The 22,627-nt window shown below is 56.3% G+C and overlaps 1 protein-coding gene across 1 annotated transcript in view; it reads left to right on the forward strand.

Annotated features, from left to right (window-relative positions):
• The first annotated feature begins 4,612 nt into the window (after positions 1 to 4,612).
• The window catches only part of ATP2A3 (ATPase sarcoplasmic/endoplasmic reticulum Ca2+ transporting 3), a 31,564-nt gene continuing 13,549 nt past the window's right edge, over positions 4,613 to 22,627 (forward strand). Inside the window, exons 1-12 of the mRNA XM_090292828.1 lie at positions 4,613 to 4,906; positions 14,054 to 14,071; positions 14,337 to 14,419; positions 15,779 to 15,883; positions 16,055 to 16,193; positions 16,470 to 16,550; positions 16,640 to 16,725; positions 18,011 to 18,475; positions 20,092 to 20,180; positions 20,310 to 20,412; positions 21,638 to 21,769; positions 22,156 to 22,281. Coding sequence (XP_090148954.1) covers positions 4,789 to 4,906; positions 14,054 to 14,071; positions 14,337 to 14,419; positions 15,779 to 15,883; positions 16,055 to 16,193; positions 16,470 to 16,550; positions 16,640 to 16,725; positions 18,011 to 18,475; positions 20,092 to 20,180; positions 20,310 to 20,412; positions 21,638 to 21,769; positions 22,156 to 22,281 — 1,545 coding nt within the window. The 5' untranslated portion in view covers positions 4,613 to 4,788. The remainder of the gene's footprint in view (positions 4,907 to 14,053; positions 14,072 to 14,336; positions 14,420 to 15,778; positions 15,884 to 16,054; positions 16,194 to 16,469; positions 16,551 to 16,639; positions 16,726 to 18,010; positions 18,476 to 20,091; positions 20,181 to 20,309; positions 20,413 to 21,637; positions 21,770 to 22,155; positions 22,282 to 22,627) is intronic.

The following is a 22,627-nucleotide window of genomic DNA, read 5'->3' on the forward strand; positions in this document are numbered from 1 at the left end:
AACAGTCACCTTGGCTCTTGGGGCCTCTCAGAACCTTTCTTCTATGAAGTGAGAAAGGACTGGCTATATAATTTGCAGGGCCCAGGGCAAAAATGAAAATGTGAGGTCCCTGTCTCAAAAAAGGGGAGCCTTGGCTGGTGTGTCAGTGGACTGATCACCAGCTTGCAAACCTAGGGGTCATCAGTTCGATGCCCAGTCAGGGCACATGCCTGGGTTGCAGGCCAGGCCCCCAGCTGGGAGAGGCAACCACTCATTGATGTTTCTCTCCCTCTCTTTGTCCCTCTCTTCCCCTCTCTCTAAATATAAAATAAAAAATAAAATCTTTAAAAATAAAATAAGGAGAAAAGATGTCATTAAAGGTACTAAAATACAAAGCTTTTCCTTTCTTCTGCAGTCTCTCCTTTGCTGGTCCTGGTGTTTATTTATTTATTTATTTATTTATTTATTTGCTGTTTAATCTTCTAAGTAAAGAAAAACTCAAAATTTTAATTATTAGCATGAATTTCACCACTCACCTTTATTTTGTGAAATGCCATTTTCTAATACAAAATTAAGAGCACTGCACTCATCTGTGTAGTCACTAAAATTACACAAATTGTATTTCATAGCTCGTTACACATGTATATTTAGTTTTAACCAGAACCGTGGAAATGCTGCACAGCACTTACTCAACTGTTTTGTTACACTTCTTGATATGCTCACATCCTACCCTAACTCTGCCACGGGCTCACTGATGAGTCAGGGAGGACTGAGCAGAGGGAGCTCTGGGTGGCCCTACCTACCTTTCCCTTCCCTTTTGGGGGCATCGTTTTTCATATAAGTGGTTGGTGAATGCAGGGAAATGACGTGAGTAAGAAAGAGATGGTGGGGGTCCATGATCTTTCATGTTTCTTGGAACATGATTGCCTTCTTTCTGCACCTGAAGCAAGTTCTGGTTCAAAGGGAAAGCCTGGCCTCTCGGGGCTGGCAGCACCTCCACTCACTCAGCTGTAGACCGAACATGCTTCCCTGATGCTCAGTTTGAGTCTCCCTGAACCTCCACACAGCACGAGCCCCCCCAGGATTCTGGGCTGGTGGAGCATCATCAAGGTTGTTTGAACGGGACAGCATATTATGCATGTCCTCCTTGCTCACACACATGCTCCATTCATTTCGCTTACAAAGCCCAAGTTCAGAGGGAAAATAATTAAGAATTTCAAGACAGCCCTGGCTGGTGTGGCTCAGTTGCTTGGAGCACGTCCTGCAAAGCTAAAGCTCACCGGTTCGATTCCTGGTCAGGGCACATACCTAGGTTGTGGGTTCAGTACCCTGGTTAGGGTGCATGTGGGAGTCAACTGATCAATGTTTCTCTCTCACACCCATGTCTCTCTCCCTCTCTCTCCCCCTCCCTTCCCCTCTCTCTATGTTCCAACATTCCAACAACAACAAAAACCAAGTCAATGGCTCTGATTGGCTGACTTCTGGTCACATGCTCATCTGGAACCAATCAATTGCTATGGCCAGGGAGTTGTAGGCCCCTCATTGCCTAGAAAAGGGTAGGCCCACCCTTGGATCTAAGAGATGAGGTCAGTTCTCTGGAACGATAAGGACTGAGGGAAGGGTGGGGAAGATTCTCACAAAGAAAACCAACCAAGGAGGATGGATGCTGACTGTGCAACCCACTCCACCAACCCCGGCCTAACACGACTTCTTCAACAGATCTGTTTCCTTTTCTTTTCCAGCACAGCTAGACTCTATCTTCCAGCTCCCTTTGCAGTTAGATGTGGCCATGTGACTAAATTCTAATCAATGGAATTTGAAAGGGAATGATGTCATAACCTCCTGGACTGCTTCATATACCTATTGCTACCCTCCAAATTCTTTGTCCTTCCGATGGCTTGATGCAGATGAGCCTGGTGACCTTGGAACCGTATTGTAGATGGCAGAGCCATAGAACGGAAGGAGCATGGGTCTCAGTATCATCAGTCCACCAAGCAGAACATCTGCTTTAGATTTTTTGTGACTGAGAAATAATTCTATGATGCTTAACTCCTTACATATTTTTGGGTGACTTTGTTAGAGTAGTTGGTTTACCCTAACTAATAACTGCAGATGAGCAAGGTGAGGCTCAGAGGGTGACACGTCTTGCCCAAGGCCACACAGCCTGTAAGAGGCTGAGCCCAGATTCAAAGCTCGATCTATCTGACTCTGGTCACAACCCTTTGGCTGCAAAAGACAGAAACCTGTTGGAAGTGTAACGAAGGCAGGTCTACGGGACAGCATCGTGCCCTAGGGAATCTGGAGGAGCCAAGGGCGGAAGTACAGTAGAAGCTCTTGAGGAACTTGGGTGCCATTAGCAGTCTCTGTCCTTCTCTCTCTCTCTCTCTCTCTCTCTCTCTCTCTCTCTCTCTCTCTCTCTGACACCCACTGGCATCTTGTCTCAATTTCTTGTTTCCCACGGACCTGGTTTTCCTCTCTGCTCTCTGCTGTATTTCAGATGACGTTAACTAGTGCTCTAACTCTGGTCTTAGCACCCATGGCCCTCCCAATATAATCTCTGACTCAGTGCTTAAACTCTCAACTGAGAGAGTGCCAAGTCTGGAGCTCTCTGTGCATGGCAGCTGGGAGGAAGGGAAGATAGACTTGTCCTTTGGACAGCATGCTTGTGACCATGTCACCCTGGCCACCAGCTGTTTGTCCAGGGCATCATGGAGGGCACACCAGCAACCGGACAGGGAGTTTGAGTGTAAAATGACTGTGTGATTCTGTGGAGCTTGGAGGTATGCCCAGAAGTCATCATGGGGGCAGCTGAGCAGGTGGGCACGCTGACAGGTGTGTAAGCCTGCCAGGTCGCAGCCACAGTTGTTGGCAGCCTTGTCTATGGTGGTTTGGAGGCAGAGTGGGCTGGGCTGGCCGGGCTGGAGAGAGAGAACATAGGCTAGCCTGCCAGAGCAAACAGGCAGGGCTTCTGGCCCTACCTCCTAGCAAACACCCTGACACCTGAGGGTAGGGTGGAATGGGAGAGGCTTAGGCTTAAGGTCCCTGAGGCTGGCAAAGGGGAGTGTATGTGGGGAGGGCCCTAAGGGTTCTCAGCTGCTTGAATGCCTAGGGCTTCATGTTTTGGGGAGCGAGGTTTCTAGTAGGGAGCTATAGGGCTCTCTACCCACCTAGCATTGGCTAACATGTTCCCTGGCAACTTAGGAATACAGATGGGTCTATATCTTTATGTACTATAGTGGTGAGAGAAGAAAGGGACAGGGGGAAATACCAGGGATGCTGGACTTGAGATCTAAAATGTCAGCTAGAAGGAGTCACAGCCTAAAAGCCTGCATTCCCCTACATCCGCAGGCACAGGCTGAGACCCAGCTGAGGCCCTGGGACTCAGCGTGGGTGGCCCATTGAAGGCAGAGAAAGGCTGGATCATTTGGTCCACTGGGTCAGGACTGAGTGTATCCGTGTTCAAGGAAGCAACGCTGCCCTGTCCTGGAAGGAAGAAGACAGCAGCTGAGGGTACGCATGGTCTGGGTAAGACTCAGCAACCAGAGGCCAGGCTGGAAGCTGAGGTTTGTGGGTGTCAGGGCTGTGTGTGTGTGTGTGTGTGTGTGTGTGTGTGTGTGTGTGTGTGTGTGTGTGTGTGTGTGTGTGCAGTTGCAGTATCTGCAAACCTGGTTGGACAGGCTCAGTCCTAGAGTCCTGGGACCCAAGGGGCATCCCAGAGGCTGAGCTCTGGACAGAAGAGGTCAGCTTAGTGGGGTAAGACTGGTTGCGTTTCTGAAGCTGGAAGGGGTGCCAAGCAGAATGTTCTCTTTGCCCCTCCTATTGGCGGGGTGAGTGGTTCTGCCTCCCCACAGCTTGCTTCCTTGATCTGCCTCTGGCACCCCAAAAGCCGCTGGTGCTCAGGGACCACTGAAGGGGGTTGCTATGGCCCTCCCTTCCATAGGGCCAGGGCCACTCTCCCTGGGGATCCTGGCCAGAGGCCTCCACTCTACCCCTCCAGGCCTCTAGGGAGCCCCACCCCCAACCCGGCAGTTACATTTCCTGCTGGGGTGAGGGTGTGGGTCTAAGGTAACAAGACTGTGTTACTTGGTTATATACTGGTTGGTTGTTAGAAGTTCTGCTCGTATGAGGAATAAGCATTCATCACTGGACATTTGGAAAAGAATGAAGAAAGCACAAATATCAAGAGAAGAAAACATCAGGTCGTCTCCTCCGGAGGAGACAGGCTATTCACAGGCCTTCTGTGTTCCCTCTAAACTTAGGGTATGCAGAATTCGAGTTGGGGCTGGCAAACGCCTCTATGGACAACTCCATTTTGTAATCTCCTAGGACCCGGGAGGGCTCAAAAGAAGGTAGTTCAGAGACCCCCTGCTCCCAAGCCCGCCCGGCTCTTGGCCCTTGGAGGCGCTCGGAGCTCTGTGCACAGGCGTCAAGGTCCCGCCGGACTTGGCTTCCCCACGCTGGGCGCGCTCACCGCCAGGACCCTCAGTTCCCTCTTCTGCAGAATGGCCAGTGGCCTGGCCTCTGCGCCCCGGGGCGCTGCGGGGGCGGGGCGGCGGGCTCCGAGGGCGGCCGGAAGGGATGTGAGTGCGGGGGCGGGCCCCGCGCCGCCCCGCCCCGGGGAGGGAGCCCGGAGAGCAGCATCCTGGTGCTGGCCTTGGCAGCCGCTGTCACTGCCGTCGGGGAAGATCCCAGCACGGACATGGCCTGGCGCGGCGCCCTCCCGGGCCCGAGCCCCCAACGCCACGCGCAGTAGCCCCTCGTAGAGGCAGCCTCGACGGTGCCGACGGCGCAGAAGGCCGGGCGGGCGGCATGGAGACGGCGCACCTGCTCTCCGCCGCCGACGTGCTGCGCCACTTCTCGGTGACTGCCGAGGGCGGCCTGAGCCCGGCGCAGGTGACCAGCGCGCGGGAGCGCTACGGCCCCAACGGTGAGAGCGCGGGCTGGGCCGGGCCATCGGGGACCGCGCGCACCTAAGTCTCTCTCTCCCCCCTGCATCGCGGCCGCAGAGCGGCGCCCTCACCCCCAGCTCTCGGGCCCCCGCGGGCGAGCAGGAAGCAAGGGCTCCGGAAACCTCTGCAGATGTTCTTGGGGCACCCGGCGAGGCGGCGCGGCCACCTTCGCGGCGGGTGGTGGGGTGGGCGGGTTCCGGGTTCGGAAGCCGGACGCCAGGCTCCCCCTCCGCGTTCTCCTCCCTCCAGCCCCAGGGACCTGTACAGCCCTTCCAGACTTCCCATCTCCAACCCGGCCCCATCCACTCTTGCAAGCCTTGGCCCACACCACCGCGGACGGATCCCCATCGTGCAGGTGCACACCCTGAGGTCGGCTGGCGAGGGGCCAGCCAAGGACCCTGAGGCCCTGCCTCCCAGCTGTCCCCACGGTCTCCCCCGAGGACTCAATAAAACTCCCAGAAGGTGCGGCTTGTCAGCTGGCAGCCTTGGTGCCCCCACCCCCCACCCCCAGGTCTTCCTCTTTCTGCAACCCGAGGCGGATGTGGCAGGCGGGTGTCAGAGCCGGTAGGGGCTTTGAACTGCTGTGGCGAGAGATCCACCCCCCTGGGGGTGGCAGATTAAAGGTCTCACTCAGGGAGTTGCCGGGGAGGCCTTTCACTCCTGGGTGACCCAGAGCAGTGCCCGCCCATCCCTGGGCAAGAGGGAGCCTCCACGCTGTCGTGGTCTGGGTGGGAGAAGTATTGTTTCTCACTCCTCTTCAAAGGAGTGTGGGATTCTCCATCTGCCAGAAGACACAGCTAGGGCCAGGTACTGCGCAGATGGGTCCCTAGCCCAGCTGGAGGCCTTGTGAGGGTGGAAGGTGTAGAGGTCCCCTCCCCAAGTGGCTTCCAGGCAGGACTTTTCACTCCCTTCGTCCGCCCGCAGAGTATTAGGGTCCAGAGAGAAATGTCCCCTCCATCTTCCAAGTGCAGCTTGTACTTGCGTCCTTTCAGACTTGGGGCCTCGACCTTTCAGGGTTCCCAGCCAGCCAGAGGGGAAGGTGCTCTGGCCTGAGGTCTCACAGCTCCCAACTGGCTGAAAATGAGGAAAAGCTGTCAGAAGGGGAGCTTTGGGTTTTGTATTGGTTTATAAAAACCACCTCTTATATAAATATTATCTTTCTGGAGCAGAAATCCTTCTTCAAAAAAATTAGTTGCTATATTTAGTTGCGCTGTGGGAGGAACTAGGGAGATAAATATTATTTAATATCCCCCATTAGTGACTTGGCAGGGAGGGTGTCATTGCTGCAAGACAGCAGGGAAGCAGGGCCTGTTCCCGGACCCTGGGTGGGAAGTGAGGGTCAGGGCAGCCGGTCTGGGGGTCCACGGCCCCTCCTGTGCCACTGTGGCCTCTGGCTTGGGAGTCCTGATTCCCACGGGAGACTGGAGGCCTGGCCCTTGGTTCTGCCTCTAGAATCACACAGATTCGGTCCTGTATGACCCTGTCCAACACCCCTCTCCTTCCTGGCCCCCATGTTTTTGTTGGTCCAGTGGAAGGGGGGCTGACTGGGAAGGAGGGAGTCCCTGGTTCTGCCCATGCTCTTTTCTCTGAGCAAGGTGCCCGGGCCACTGAGCGAGCATCTGTGTGGGGTGATGGATCAGGATGTTGGTGTGGTGTAGGCCCGCAGAGCTGGATGTGCATGGGGGGTGCATCAGGGTATGTGCATTAGGAAAACTTGGGGGACCATTGATGGCTCCCCTGGTTTCTCTGTGCTTTCATAGTAGTAGTAATAAAAGCTAATGTTCATTGAGCACTTGCTATGTGCCAGGCACGGTTCTTAGCACTTTTCGTCTCTTATTTCTTCCCCAAAACAACGGTTGTCGTCCCCATTTTACAGAGGAGATAACTGAGGCACCCGGAGGTTAGGCAGCTTGCTCAAGGTCACAGAGCAAGTGATGGAGCTGCTACTGGGTGCCTGTCCTCCTCTGGGCCTTGCTTCCCCCATTTGTACAAGGGAGTCGCAGTTGCTACAGGCTCTGGGACCATGGAGTCGGTGGTGCCTGTGCTAGGACTTGGGGTCAGTTAGGCAGAGCTATTCCGGCTTTGCCCTCAGCCCCTGTGGAGCCCCAGAGGGCTCTTCTCTCAGGTCCCTGATGGCTTTTCTTCAGGAAGCATTCCAGGGCTCTGGGGTGGTCATGTGAGGAGAGGGAAGCCAGCTCCCCCTGCCCGCCTTGTGCTTTCCCTGCCCAGCCCCTGCCTGCGAGGAAGCATGGGTGCCCTGCGGTCTCTGCCAGCACAGCCTCTAGGGTAGGGCTGATGGAGGTTGGACCCCGCTCTGCCCCCTTCATAGCTGTGTGATCCTGGGTAAGACTTTGCTTCTCTGTGCCCCGGTTTCTTCATCATAAGTGAGGCTACAACAGGACCCATGTCATAGTGTCGTGAGTGTCTGTATACACCAAACCATCCCTCTTTGTAGCAGAAGAGCCTGGGCGTGGCTTTGGCCCAGAAGCTGGGTGGTGGAGTGGACCTGAACTGCAGGTGGAGGGGAGCACCCCAGGGACTAGTGCCCCCCCCCCCCCCGCAACCCCAGGAATCTATGCACCTGCAAGGTCGTTAGCACTGGAAACCACAAGGAAGTCATTTGCTTAAGTCCTGAAGTTTGCAAATTCTGCCAGCAGGAGACAGCGGTTGGGGAATCCTGCCCTCCTACCTCAGAGCAGGTCCCAGAGGTGCCCAGGACCAGCTTCCCCAGGGGAGGGGTCCCTCTACATCCTTTACATTTATTTTTTGAATAAAAGTGTGCATGCAGGACAACACTCAATGGGGAACGGATACACAGTAGCCTCCAGTCCCGCCCCAACCACAGTCTCCCGGTGTCCCTGTGTCTCATGTCTGCTTCCTGAGATACTCTGCGCATGTGCACATCTGGATCTGGATCTGTGATCTTTTTTACACGTAAGAGTGGGTTGCTAGTGCTGTTACGCCCCTGCTTCCCGTGTGACAGTTCCTGTTGGAGGTGGTGCCATGTAGAGCTTCCTTGGGCTTCCCAGTGGCTCTGCAGGGCTTCATCCCATGGCTGCTCCAGCTGGTCTTCACCCCGGCTTTTGATGGGTGCTCGGGTTGTGCGCAGCCTCTGCGATCACACGTGCTGTAGAGCATATCCTTGACCCTGTGCTTTTTCACACACCTGCTAATATCACCAAAGGATAAATTCCTAGAAGCGGACTTGCTGGGGCAAAGGGCGTGTGTATTTTAACTTTTGACAGCTGTTGCTAAATAGTTCTCCATCAAGCTGCACCCATTGACCGGCCTCTTTCCCGCCACCTCACCAAGACAGAGCGTTATTGGACATTTTAATCTGTGCCAATCTGATAGAAGGGTGTCTGCTCATAGTTACTTGACATTTCTCTGCTTCCAAGTCAGGCTGAGCATTTTTTCATATATTTAGGAGCCATTTGATTTCCTTATGTCTGTGAACAGGCTGCCCGTCACCTTTGCTGGATGTGAGCCAAGGCAGGAGTCAGGACTGGGTAGGGCATGTCCTGCTAAGGGGCCAACACCCAAGGGCCCTGGAAAGCCCAGTGATGTGAGAGCAGGTGAGATCCCGGGAGGTCTCCAGGGGTGGTCTCTTTTCAGGGGAGCAGGGGGAGGGGCTGTGATGGGGGCTGGAGCCAACTTTCTGGGCCTCACGCAGCTATTTGTTCTGTGGATGATCAGGCCCCAGGGCTGCCAGGTGGGAGGGATGGTCCTGATTTAGATTCCCGCCAGCTGTGTCAGCTGTGGTCTTATCTCCTGCCCTTAGCACAGGCCCCACGTGGCCACTGGAATTCTTGGGAAGCCCACAGAAACTAGGCCAAGTGGAGCGGGGCCAAGCAGGAAGGAGAAGGGGAGATCTGAGTTGCCAGCCTCAGGCAGACTTGCCCCTCCTTGGCCTCCCTGTCCTCAGTAGAGCAGAGGAGGGTCCCTGAGACCCCCTCAGGGCCTTGCAGTTATGACAGGATGCGTGGTCCTGAGGGGACGTGGCTTATCTGCAGGGATTTGGAAGCTTCAGGTCTTTCAGGCTTCACCCTGCTTTGCATGCCCTTGTTGGGCAAACTTAGCATCCTCTCTCGGGGACAGCACCAGGCCCGCGCCCCAGACCCCCATCCCAGTGCACCAGGAACTTCATGAGGCAGGGCCAGGCCTGCCCACGGGACAGCTGGTGCACAAACGCTGAGCAAAGCCTTCGCAGGAGGTGTTTAGTACCAAATCAGCCAGGCAGGCGGTGGGCCCTGTAGAGCCTGCACGCTCCCCAAGGCCCCCTGCAGCGCGGGGCCAGGTTGTCCACTCTAGGTGGGCCCTGGAGACCTGGGCAGGACAGGTGGGCTGGGCGGGGCTGCGCAGCTAGGGCCTCTTCCTTATTCTGCAAGTGACAATTTAATTGCTTTGTAAATTTACCTTTGAGGAAGACCTTGGTGAGCACCAGCCTCTCCCAGCTGGGACTGACATTTAGAAGCTGAAATACCAGTTTCCAATGTTGTGAGAAGGAAGGAATTGAGGGAGGGGGAATTAGGGGAGCAGGTGGTGGTGGAGCCTGGGGGCAGCCCTGGCTCTGTACCCACCTTCCTCCTGGGCTCTGGGCGACTGAGTCAACAATTCTGGAAAGCTTGATATGGACCCATGGGTGACTCAGCTCCTCTGTTCCCCAGAGGCACCCCAGTCAGGTGGGGCGACCCCCATGCTGATGACTGGTAAGAGCAGGGCAGGTGATCAGAGGAGGGGGCTTTTCCCCTGGAAGCCTTCCTGGGAGTCTGGGGTTTAGATGGGGCAATGTGGAAGGGTGTCCTGCACAGGAGGATTGGCCCAGCAAAGTCAAGGAGGGGAAAAACCAGGGGAGTTGGTGGCAATCCTGAGGTGTCTTGCTTGGTTGGCAGATGGATGTATGTATGTCTAAGATACAGGAGTGATTCTGGAAGGGCAGTCTGGGACAGCTCTAGGAAGGCCTTGAAAGCCATGCTAAGGTTGGTCTTTATTTTGCAGGCCAGGGAGAGCCAGGCAGAGACGGGGTCATTCATGTATAGATTTTTTTTTTTACTGATCCTCACCCAAGGGTGTGTTTATTGATTTTAGAGAGAGAGGCAGGGAGAGAGAGAGAAAAACATAAATGTGAAAGAGAAACATCAATCGGTTGCTTCCCATATGTGCCGCAATCGGGGATCGAACCTGCAACCTAGGTATGTGCTCTGACTGGAAATCAAACTCGCAACCTTTTGGTGCACAGGATGATGCTCCAACCAACTGAGCCGGCTGACCAGGACCATCTATAGATGTTTATTGAGCACCTATGAATTGTTCCAGGTCCTAGGGACATTGCACTTAACGAAGTCTTATTGTCATGGAGCTATATTCTAATTAACTACTATTATGCCTAATGTTTATTGAGCATGTTTATTGAGTGTGCTGTGTATATTCTAAGTGTCTTATGCATGGCATGCCATTTAGTCTTCACACCTCCCTTTTGAGGTAGCTACTATGATTATCCCCATTTTGCACAGGGGGGGGGGTCACAGAACTATCAAGAGACAGAAGAAGATTTGAACTCAAGCCCTCTGGACCAGAGTCCTGCTTTAAGCCATTAAGCTTCTTTGATTACATCCTCTTTGGCCCCCCCCTAGCACCCACAAGCTAACTCCCAGACCCCCCACACAGGCCAGCCCCACATCAGGCATTCATGGGCTTGGGCCCTCTCAGTTTGGTAACAGTGTCCAGAGCGGAGGTCAGCTGGGAGAGGCCCTTAGTGAGAGGTCTACTGATCCAGAAGGACCATGGCGGCTGTGTGCCCCTGCATGGGCCCTGGGAGGGAGGAGCACCTCCTGTTGCTGCCTTCAAGAGGTGGGCAGGGTGCAGCGCTCCCCCAGTTTAACAGATGGGCATCTGGTGCTGCTGAGGGCTCAGTGCCACCATTTCAAGGGCAGCTGGCTCAGCCCTTCCACCTTCCTCTGTGCAGCCTAGTCGGATAAGAGGGAGAACCAGCATCTTGCAGGGATGCCTGGGGAGGGGCTGGGAGGGCGCTCCATAGCCTGGGACTCGGTCATGTGAGAGGAGACTCGGTCTTCTAGGGTGTTGGCAGGATTGGGATTTGAAGCAGACCAGGACTGAGCTGGCAGGGCCTAGTAAGCCCCAAACAGCCCTTGTGAGGATAGCAGAGCTTTTGGATAGGGACAATTTTGGCTGGTGGCTCTGGGGCCACAATAGGGGCATGAGCCAGTTGGTGGGATGAGAGCTTCCAGCCCAACAATCAGGGCACGGAACACCAAGTTTTTTCAGGTAGAGGGACCAGGGTGCGAAGGCAGGACAGTCTAGGTGTTAGTGCAGGAGGTCTTGAGCAGGGGTTGAGAGCCAGATTGCCTGAGCTCAAAACCCTTCTTCCCACTTCCACTTCTCTGCTGCGTGACCATGAGCTAGTCACCCAACCTCTCTGGGCTTCAGTTGTCTACTCTGTAAAATGGCAATAATCATCGTATCCTCTTCCTTGGGTTGTTTGAGAATCACAAAGGAGTAATGCACACCAGGAATCAGCATGGTATCTGGCACACTCAGCCCTGGTAGTTCTGCTGTACCTGATCACAGAGCGCCTCCTCATGTGCTCAGCATACAGTGCTTCCCGTTTATCTTTGGAGATAATGGATGTAAAGTCTCCAGCACACTGCTTGGTGCATAGTAGGTGCTCAGTAAATGGGGCTCCTATTAATAGTAATGATAATCTTCACAGCGGTCCTTCAGGGTAGGGTGGGCCCCCATCTTCCACATGAGGCTCAGAGCCCCACAGGGAGCCAGCTGCTCAGGCAGGACAGAAGCACATGTATGTGCATGTGCAGGGTGGGCAGGTGTCTGCTGTGACCTCATGGCTGGCTAAGCTTCCCCAGGGACAGTGCGTGGGGGTAGAAGGGAAGCCTTGTGGTAGAAGCAAGGTTTGGGGAGCAAGGGGGAATCAGTCAGGATCAGCTAGGCCATGCTGCTATAACAACCCCCAGATCTCAATGGCTTAAACAGTAGAAGGCATTTATCTCTCCCTCTGCATGTAGGTATGTCCCTGGCAGGTCATCGGGGCACTCTGTGTCTCCCACACTCTGTGACTCAGGCTCAAAGAGCAGACAAGAGCAGACAAGAACTCCTGATCTGCACTGTCCAACATGGCAGCCACTAGCCTCCTGTGGCTATTTAAATATAAATGAATGAAAATTAGGTAAAATGTAAAATTTAGCTACTCATTCAGACCAGCCACATGCCCAGGGCTCAAAAGCTATGTGCGGCTGGTGGCCACTGTAGGGGACAGCACAGCTATAGGACCCTTCCTTCTGTCATCGCAGCAGTTCAGTGTGACAGCCTGGAACTGACACAGGTCCTTCTTTTCACATGTCACACAGGGGTCAGGAAGTGTTGTCCTATTATGTGCCTACAAGGGGGGAGAATCAGAGGTCTGGTTAGTTCTCCCCTAACGTTGATGGGTTCTTGACACTGGCAAGACAATGCAGAACGACAGCAAAGTTCACCAGAGGCCAATTAATAGAAAAAAGAATTAAGTTCCTGTGGCATCTCATCGACGTTACAACAGAATGACATTGAACCAAGTGTTACTCGGAAACAACTTAATGACTACCAGAATGTGGGTCCTGGGGCAGCTTGTGGGTCAGAGAGCAGAAGGGGGGACCCACGGGGGAGGGTAGAGAAAGAACTTGAGAGGCAGGGAGGGGGACTAGAGCTGGTGTGTTGCCTCATTACGGGCTTCCCAACCCCAGGCCTTGCCCCTGCCCAGAAAAAAATGCCCCAAGGGATATGGCGGCCTAGATGCCATGTTACTGAGGAGGCACGGGTGAGGGAGACAGCAGGAGGGGCTCATGTGAGACTTACAGATAAACTCTCTTTGGTCAGGAACCTCGAAGATACTCGCAGAGGTGAGGGGCAGAAGCAGGCTGATGTGTGCCCTGAGGTCGGCACTGTTGTGTGCCGTGGCTGGGGCACCGCTGGGACCCCCCTCTAAAGGACCCTACTCCATCGGAGAATGGGCCCAGAAACCAGGGCTGGCCTTCCCCCCGCCTTTCCTGTTCACTCAGCTAAATAGATCAGAAGGAAAAAGTCTGTTTGATTTTAATCTCAACGCAGGACACTGGAGATTACATTTTCCACGGAAAATGTCAGCCGTTGCCTAAAATAGGACTTTGGCGAAAATGCTAGAAAGTGTATTTTTAGTTTATGTGTTTCCCTCCTGGATTCCTGCAGCCCAGTGGGCTGCTTGCCACTCTCCACGGTGCAGTGCCCAGGTGCAGACCCCAGACCTTCCCAGCAGGTGGTCTGGGGGACGGCTCCCACGGGAAACAATGGCTGGCTGGCTGGCGGGTGCTCAAGCCAAAAACCGGTGGACGGTGCAAGGACCTGTGTCGAGGAGGAGTGGGAGGAAGAGAAAACCAGCCTGGAAATGGGGCCTCAGAGTCTGAACAAGCACCTGAGTGATGCCCAGACCCCTGGCCTTGGAGGAGGCAGGGCGTGGTTAGGCTGGGCCTCTGGGAACCAAGCCGGGCAAGGCTCCTCGCTGCCTGGGATGCCGGCTGCTGTGCTCACATCCAGGGGAAGCGCCCGGGCCATGTGGGGTTCAGGGGCTGGCTGTGCTGCGGACCTCATCCTGGCGGTCCTGGAAGAGCCGACGGCTCATAGGCAGCCCAGCCGGTGTTCAGAATCTGAGGGGTGGGGGCGGAGGTAGGGGACATTGAACAGGACTGGGCAGCCATCTGAGAAAGAGCTGCTACCAACTTTTGTGTGACCTCTTGGTCCCTTATCCAGGCTGTTCAATTTCCCCTCTGTGCTCTGGGGAGGGCTAGACTGGAGGGTCTGGACACGCTGCCCTGGCCCTGGTCTTGTCCTAAGGTGGGCCAGGCTGCACCAGACCTTCTTCAGCCACAGTGGGGTGGGGGGTGGGGGGCAGAGGGAGTGCAAAGCATCTGGGCTCAGACCATCTGGTCTGTGACTTAAGAGAGCCTTGGGGCACGTCCAGACCACCATGGGGCACAGTTGGGCACAGGGGGAGGGGCTGCCTGGGGTCCTCCGAGGCGCCACAATAACTCAGTTGTCTCTTGTCTCCTCATGGCTGCCCTGGCTGCTGGCTCCTGCAGAGCTCCCTACTGAGGAAGGTGAGGCTTGTGCCTGGGCGGGCGGCAAGGCCACCGGGTGACATCCTTGGGCCTTTCACTGTCACATGTGTCCTCCCCTCCCTGACAGAGTGAGCCCCTACTGAGCCCCCAAGCATCGCCCATCCATGCCTCTCAAGGCCTCAGGCTCTCCCTCTTTGAGTGATGAGGAGTGAGTAGCGAGGTGGTCTCCGAGGCTGTCCCAGCTCTGAGAGAAGGCAGGTCAGCTGGCCAGGGGCCCAGGCCTCACCCCGCGTTCCTCTCCCAGGCAAGTCCCTGTGGGAGCTCGTGCTGGAGCAGTTCGAGGACCTTCTGGTGCGCATCCTGCTGCTGGCCGCCCTAGTCTCTTTTGTAAGTAGGGCCGATCCCATGGCATCAGGCAGCTGGGTGGGAGTGGGGAGGCCAGGTCGGGGCAGTGCTCCCCAGGCTCTGGACACAGGGCTGTCCTCTCAGCGGTCAGCATCCCTGGGCCCCTGCCCACCCCTGCCCTGCTCAGATGCCAGCTTCCTTTGCGAACCCTCCTTGCAGCCTCCCCACTGGGCCCCACTCCCATCTGTCCCACCCCGGCTGTCAGAGCGTCTGCCCTTGCCCCTCCCTGTTTTAGTGCAGTTTCTCAGCCTCAGCGCTACTGACACTTTGGACCAGACGATTCTTTGGGGGCTGCCATGTGCTCTGTAGAATACCTAGCAGTATCCCTAGCCTCCACCCACCCGATGCTGGTGGCACCCGCAGCCATGTCACTGCAAGTCTCCAGAGGTTGCCAAATGCCCCCAGGAAACAGTCACCCTGGCTGAGAGCCTGTCCCGTGGCTCCCTGGGCCCCTCAGAAGACTTTGGGCCTTAACTTCCTGCAGCCTCCTCAGGGCTGCTGCTCCCCTCGCTCTTGCCCCATTCCCACTGCTCGGACCCCTCCCAGGCCCGCAGGGCCAAGGGGCCAGGGTAGAGTTGGGGGGGGGCAGTGGTTGTCATCAGTGACTGAGCAGCATAGCCTCTGAGGGTGGATAGGATCCCCGCTCCTGTCGGCACCCAGCAGGGCCTGGGCGGGCCTCATCTTGGCGACGTGGAGTGGAGGGACAGCAGGGGCCCTTGGTGGGGCCAACCCGTCCCCTCGGGCCAGCTGTGCTGGTCCCTCCCGGCCACTCACTGTCCTGGTGGAAACAGGACTCTTATAGAGAAACAGCCTATCCTAAATGGCTGGTCCCGAAGGGTGCTGGTACAGACGGACACACTGAGGCAGCGGAGGGGAGTGACGAGGACCCAGTTAGGCCAAGAGGCGGGAATGAGACTTGAACCAGGTCTCCGGCCTTCAGGCCTGGGCTCTGGCTGGACTCATGTTTCTCTGGCCATCAGACTTCAAGTGCAAGCATGTAGCAGGTTCACCTGGACTTATGAAAACAGACTGCGGGGGGTCTGGGATGGACCCCGAGAACTGCTGCTGCTGCTGCTGTTGGTGTGGGCAGCACACTTGGAAAACCACGCCAGGCAGCGAGACCTGCAGCCGTCCGCTGTACCGCTGCCCCGTGTCCCTGAGCACTGGCAGACAGGACTTGGGCTACGGTGGTCACCGCCTGCAGAGGTCGGCTGTCCTAAGCCAGGGCCTTCTCGGAGCAGCCCTCTCCGAGGCCAGGGCCTCCCAGCGTAGCTTCCCTAAAGCTCAGGGTACAAAGGAAGTGGCGAGCAGACCCTCGCTCACCAGCCTTGATCCCGGCAGGTCCTGGCCTGGTTCGAGGAGGGTGAGGAGACCACGACAGCCTTCGTGGAGCCTCTGGTCATCATGCTGATCCTTGTGGCCAATGCCATCGTGGGCGTGTGGCAGGTGGGGGACATGGGGGTGGGGCTGGGCTGCTGGGTGTGACCTCTACCTGGTGCTAGAATCCTGCAGGTCCCTCTGCTTCCAGCTCCACCCCAAGCCCCAAGGGTGTCACTCCAAGAGGGTGGCCTGCTGGGGCCAGCAGGGACAGACCACAGCCTGCCTTGTGCTCTGCAGGAACGCAACGCTGAGAGTGCCATCGAGGCCCTGAAGGAGTATGAGCCTGAGATGGGCAAGGTGATCCGCTCTGACCGAACCGGGGTGCAGAGGATCCGTGCACGGGACATCGTCCCTGGAGACATTGTGGAAGTGGCGGGTACGTTGGGGGCCTCTTCCTTTCATTATGTGATGTTGGCCAGCACATTCCTCTGTACTCCCATCTTTCTGGCTGTCTGTGTAGAGCTCTCCGAAGCTCTTTGGCCCAAACCCTGTTAGGCAGGTGAGACCATAGGCCAGGGGGACAGGGTCTACCTCAGGGATCACAGCTTAGGGCCCTGTCTCCCAGCCCCACCTTGGTTCCTGGAAGCCCCCCTGGCTTTCCCAGGGTGTGGTGCCCAAAGCCACACTCATCCAGGCCGTTCTTCCTCCGCAGTGGGAGACAAAGTGCCCGCTGACCTCCGCCTCATCGAGATCAAGTCCACCACACTGAGAGTGGATCAGTCCATCCTGACAGGTGAGGCCCGGAGGCTGCAATGAGTGGGGGCTGGATCAGGGGGTGGGGGTGTCTTCACGTGGGGCTTTTATTTCTGATTCCGTGACCAGGTGAATCGGTGTCCGTGACCAAGTACACAGATGCCGTCCAAGATCCCAGAGCTGTGAACCAGGACAAGAAGAACATGCTATTTTCTGTAAGTCCTTGGGCCTTTGCCTGGACAATGATAATAAAAAGAATAACATTTAGATGAATCAGTTAAAACCCTATAGGGAAGAACCTCATTGATTATTGACAATGCATACAAATTTATAGTAAAATAATAGCTTGTGTTTACTGAAGGCTGTGCCTGTACTAATTTATTTAATCCTCACAGCACCTTTGAAATAAGTCCTCTTGTTATCTGCATTTTCCAACAAGGAAACAGGCACAGAGATATTAAGTAAGTGGCCCAAAGTCACACAGCCAGTGAATGGCAGAGCTGGGATGTGAATTTACAGTCTGACGCCAGAGCTTTTTCTCTTACCCGCTAGGCTTATGCTGCCTTAATCTGGAGAAGGGTAGAGTTTGTCTATAGTCACTCAGTGGAGAATCTCCTAGAGGGAAGAGGATTGCTAAAGTGGTGAAGGATGGCAGGAATAGTCCATTTCTTCAATGGGAAAACCAGCTCCCAAGTCCCTGCTCCGGGCTTCCCCAGCTGTTTTCAGGGAGGTGATGAGAACAGTCCTGGTGGGAGTGCTCTGCCCCTGGGGCCTCAGAGGGATTTAGCTAGTGATGCTCACAGGCCGCCTGCAAACTGCAGGTCATTTCCTTAGCTGAGGGGCCTGCAGGTGGGTGGGAGCCGCACTGATCAGGGCAGAAGGGAAGCCGAGGCTGCCGCCAGCACCCACCTCTCTCCAGCCTGGGCACAGAGCCCCTGTCTGAAGGGGACTGAGTTGTCAGCCTCCCCGGGGCAGCTGTGTCTTGGGCCTCTGTTGGACCATTTCTCAGAAGAGGATATGGGGGCTCAAGGCTGGTCGGCCCTCATACTGACTGCCTAGGGCTTTACTGGGACCTTGGGAATGGATGGGCTTAAGGTCAAGTTTTCTGGATTCTTTAGTAAATATTTACAGGTGGTTTACCTGAGATAATAGCCACATTCCTGCATGGCCTCATTGTTTATAGACCGAATTTTGATGGGTTGATGCTATGTTGTGTGGGATGATTACGTATACTGTACTGTCAGTATTGGCCTGGTACTTCCTCTGGGCCAGGCCCCACACTAGGCACTGGGGATATGGCTCTGAACCCAGTCCTTGCCTTCACTGAGTTGATGCTATCATGGGGATGACAGCAGTAACTCAGTGCTACACAAGTGCGTAAGTCCAGGAGCAATGCGGAGAAAAAGAACCAAGCAGGGGGATAAGAGCCCATCCTGGCCTGCAGGAGTCAGGGGTCTCGGGCCGTTGCCCTGGTGGTAAGCAGCTCTTCCCTTCGGCCAGGGCACCAACATCGCATCAGGCAAGGCAGTGGGTGTGGCGGTGGCCACAGGCCTGCACACGGAGCTGGGTAAGATCCGGAACCAGATGGCAGCCATGGAGCCGGAGCGGACGCCATTGCAGCAGAAACTGGATGAGTTTGGGCGACAGCTGTCCCGCGCCATCTCTGTGATCTGCGTGGCTGTTTGGGTCATCAACATCGGCCACTTTGCCGACCCGGCACACGGCGGCTCCTGGCTCCGAGGTGCCGTGTACTACTTCAAGATTGCCGTGGCCCTGGCTGTGGCTGCCATCCCCGAGGGCCTCCCCGCTGTCATCACTACATGCCTGGCGCTGGGCACACGGCGCATGGCACGCAAGAACGCCATCGTGCGGAGTCTGCCCTCCGTGGAGACCCTGGGCTGCACCTCGGTCATCTGCTCTGACAAGACAGGCACGCTCACCACCAATCAGATGTCTGTCTGCCGGGTGAGTGTCCGTGGGCAGCTTGGGGCTCCACTGGTGCTGCTCAGCAGGCTGGGCTCCCTTCTCTGGGCCACTCTCTGACTCCCTTTGGACTGAGGATGGAGGAGAGAACCTGTAGGCCATCCCATGTTGGGGAACAGATTCAGGTTTCCATGGGACCCAGCAGCAAAGCCTGGCTAGACATATGTCACTAGGAACTGTGGGTCACCGTGGGCTCCTGGCAGGTCATTGCCCATCTGTGAACCTCAGTTTCCTCATCTGAAGTTTGGGTGTGTAAGCCCTGCCAGGTAACCAGAAAGGATACAGGAGGGAGTCAAGTGCAGCCTTGAGGCACCTGAGCCACGCTGGGCCTGGACCAGGTTTTATCCTGCTCTGCCATGACTCTCTGTGGTCAGCGCCTGTCATCAGATATGCCAGCTCCAGTGACCCAGAAGAGCCAGGGCAGGAATTATTTATTCCCTGGTACTCGATCCCAGATCCCGGGCCTGCTGCCCACATGCTTTGGGGATTCTGGTTGCGACTCCAGCAGGCCCAAGAGCAGGGGGTGGGGGGTGGGGTGTTGCCGAAGTTTGTGTATATCCCACTCATTGAGACTCCCCCCCACCCCCCATGGCTCCCGTCCCACCCCTGCTCCCACAGTCTGTCCGCTGGGCCTTGGAAACCCAGGCTCTGTATCTCAGCCTATCAAAGCCCATCAGAGGCTGCTGCCAGGGAGGGGCCCCCACAGCTTGACTGCTTTGCAGCCCCTGACCTGCTCAAATCCCTAGTTGGGCTCCATTTGAACAGAGGTTCTTGACTGAAATAAAGACTTGAAGAGCCCGGTATAGAGAAGTCGTAGAGGTCGTACAAGTTGAAGGAGGGGCTGAGAAACCTGACTTCTTGGGCTGTGTGGCTGGGGGGCTGCCCCCAGGAGCAAGGAGGAGAGTGTGAAGGAGGAGCACCTGCTGAGTGCTGGGCTGGCCACTGGTTCTGGGATATGAGGTGAGGCATTTTCCAGGAAGCAAGAGCTGACCGACAGACAGGAAATGGGCTGCCCTGGGAGGGGAGATCCCCCACCTGTGAGGTGCACAGGTAGGGGCAGAGTGATCCAACAGGCCCTGCCAATGAGAGCTCACTGTTTGCATACACCTTTGGGCACGAGGGATCTGTGCCCCAGAATACAGTGTGATTTCCTCCCTTGGAGACCAGGAACTCATCCCCTCAAAGGGAAACGAGGGGCAGCTGGACACTGATCCCCGCTTTCTCCCCAAGCTGCCAGTGGTGAAACAGGCTCAGATGCTCAGCCAGTGGTCACACTGCAAGATGGGCAAGGACCCAGGCTTCCTGCCCCAGCTCAGGGCTCTGCCAGGATTAGAGCTGCCCCCAGAAAATTGAAGTCTGCTATAAACCCCTCAGGGGTCTAGCGCAAACAGATAAGTCTGAACTGGACACACCTGGGCAGAGGAGAGAGGTCCCGCCTTAGCCTGGACTCTGTACTCTTACACTGTACCTTCGTGACACTGTGGCTCCAAGGCGCCCACTGGACCCCCAGCCTGGGTCAGGCTTTATTCAGACTGGCTGCCCAGGGAGGAGGGAGGTGAGGGCTCCCCTCAGCATGCCCCTGTGCTCCCCATCCCCAGATGTTCGTGGTAGCCGAGGCAGAAGCTGATGCCTGCCGTTTGCACGAGTTCACCATCTCTGGGACCACCTATGCCCCAGAGGGCGAAGTGTGAGTTCTGGGCAGGGGCAAGGCGGGGCAGAGTTGTCAATTGGCCAGGTCCCTGGGGGCAGGGCCAAAAGGCTGAACACATCCCGGGGGCGGGGCCAAGGCCCTGGTACTGACAGCCTGGTTCCTCAGGCTGCAGGGAGAGCAGCCAGTGCGCTGCGGGCAGTTCGATGGGCTGGTGGAGCTGGCGACCATCTGTGCCCTGTGCAACGACTCCGCGCTGGACTACAACGAGGTGGGCCCCTATGCCCTTTTATGATCTCCCTTGGACCCAAGCTCCCAGGACAGACCCTTCCCCCAGAATCTCAAAGCTCCCAGGATTGGTGGTACCTGCCCTTTCGGAGTAGCACACCCCAGGAGCACTGCTGCCCCTACTACCCCCCGCCCCCCCACTTCTACATTTCCCCCTACTTCCACCCTCCCTCTTTCTCGACTGAATTCAGAATGCTGCCCTGTGGCTCTCGGACTGTGGGGGACTTTAGTGCAAGGAGCTGAAGGGCCAGAGGGCAGGACGAGGGTGGGTGTTTAAAGCAGAAGACACAGCCCAGAGAAGGCCAACAGACCCTACAAGCCTAATGTGATTTAGGCAGGGAAAGCTCTTCCCTGTGACTGGAGCCATTGAGTGGAGCCCGCAGGAGGATGCTCCTGTCTGAAGGGAAGGACGTGGCTACACCAGGAGATAGCCTGTAGGACGAGGCCAACAGATAGCCATCATCGGATTTTAAGCAACAAGGATGGAACGGACAGGGCAAGACTGGAGCCAGGGAGCCCTATGCGGTCACCCAGGCCAGAGAGATGCTGGCTGGGGCCTCAGGAAGCTGGGAGAAGCCAAGGGTCGGGGAGAGACTTAAGGAGCCAAACCCTGAGGCTCGGTAACTGGCTAGATGAAAAAGAGGGTGGAGGTCCTGGTAGCCTCCGGTTGCTCTCCTGGCTGGGACTGTCACTAAAGTAGCAAATATAGGGAGAGGAGGGGTGGCCTGAGAGTTCCCAGAGAATACCGTCCAACAGTCAGAAGTTGGACAGGTGGGCTTGGAACTCAGGAGAGAGGTCTCTGCTGGCTGGGCACTGGCTGTCGTGAGCTTGTGAAAGGTGGTGGAGACCGGGCCACTTGAGGCCTCAGGGAGAGAAGGTGGGAGGGAAGGAGCAGGATCCAGATAGCAGGGTGTAGAACGAGGAAGGAATCTGAGAAGGAGCCAGCAAAGACCAAGGCAGTGGGTAGGGAGAGTACATGCCATTGGTGGCCAGAGAAGGGAGGGTGAAGGGAAAGTGAGCGAGCAGTGCCAGACACACCGAGACCCTGGGCTGCCTGGGCTGGGAAGGGCCCGTAGGTCTGGTGCAAAAGGGGTTACAGGTAACTGGCAGAGGGAGCTCCAAGGGTCAGGGAGTAAATGGGAGGTGAGGCTGGGAACCCCTCTGGCAGCCACCCTGCCCCTCACTCCCTGTACCCTGGGCCCCACCAGGCCAAGGGCGTGTATGAGAAGGTGGGAGAGGCCACGGAGACAGCCCTGATTTGCCTGGTGGAGAAGATGAACGTGTTCGACACCAACCTGCAGGCCCTGTCCCGGGTGGAGCGAGCTGGTGCCTGCAACGCGGTGAGCAGGTCGGGGGCTTAGGCCACCGATCACATGGCTGGGCCTGCAGGGGCATTTGGAGAAGGGAGAGAGAGAACAAAGTCTTGGGGGACTTCTGGGAGAAGGAAGGGCGTCAGACCCTAGTAATACTTGGCTAGGAGGAAAAGAGGAAAAGGTGGAGTGTGGTCAAAGACTCGTTGGAAGTGCACGGCATGGTCGGGAATGAGCAACTTGTTGGTACTTCTGGGGCTGAGAGGGAGATGGAGGCCTCCAAGGTCAGGGTTAGAGGAGGAGAGATGCCAGCCCACAGGGAGCAAGAGACTCTTTATGGGGCTGAGCGGCCGGCGAGAAAGCAATGAGAACCCTCGGCCCTGCCCCTCACACCCTGACCCACCTGGGCCCCACAGGTCATCCGTCAGCTGATGCAGAAGGAGTTCACCATGGAGTTCTCCCGAGACCGGAAGTCTATGTCAGTGTACTGCACACCCACCCGTGCTGGTCTGGCGGCCCAGGCTGGAAAGATGTTTGTGAAGGTAGGCCCTGCCTGACTGGCCTGGGGTCTCTGGGGTCCCTGGTCTCCAGTCCTCTGAAGAGCCAGAGGCTGCGGCTGTGGGAGACTAAGGTCCGCTGTGAAAGCAGTGAATCCAGAATGAGGGTGTTCAGCCGGCCTGGAGGCCTGGAGGCAGGATCCAGACTTGGTGGAGATGAAGCCAGGGACAGGAGCTGAGGCCTGCCCCCTGTCATGGTCCCAGCTCTGGGCTGAGAGGCACTGCCTCACCACATGACCTGGGGGTCACCTGTTATTCTCTGTGGGGCTCAGTCTCCCCATCTGAATAGCAGGGGTGGGCTGGAAGGTGTCAAAGCCCTTTGACTCCCACT

The sequence above is a fragment of the Furipterus horrens genome, unplaced genomic scaffold (genome assembly GCF_987537825.1).
Source record: "Furipterus horrens unplaced genomic scaffold, mFurHor1.1.pri manual_scaffold_11, whole genome shotgun sequence".
NCBI classification, from domain to species: Eukaryota; Metazoa; Chordata; class Mammalia; order Chiroptera; family Furipteridae; genus Furipterus; species Furipterus horrens.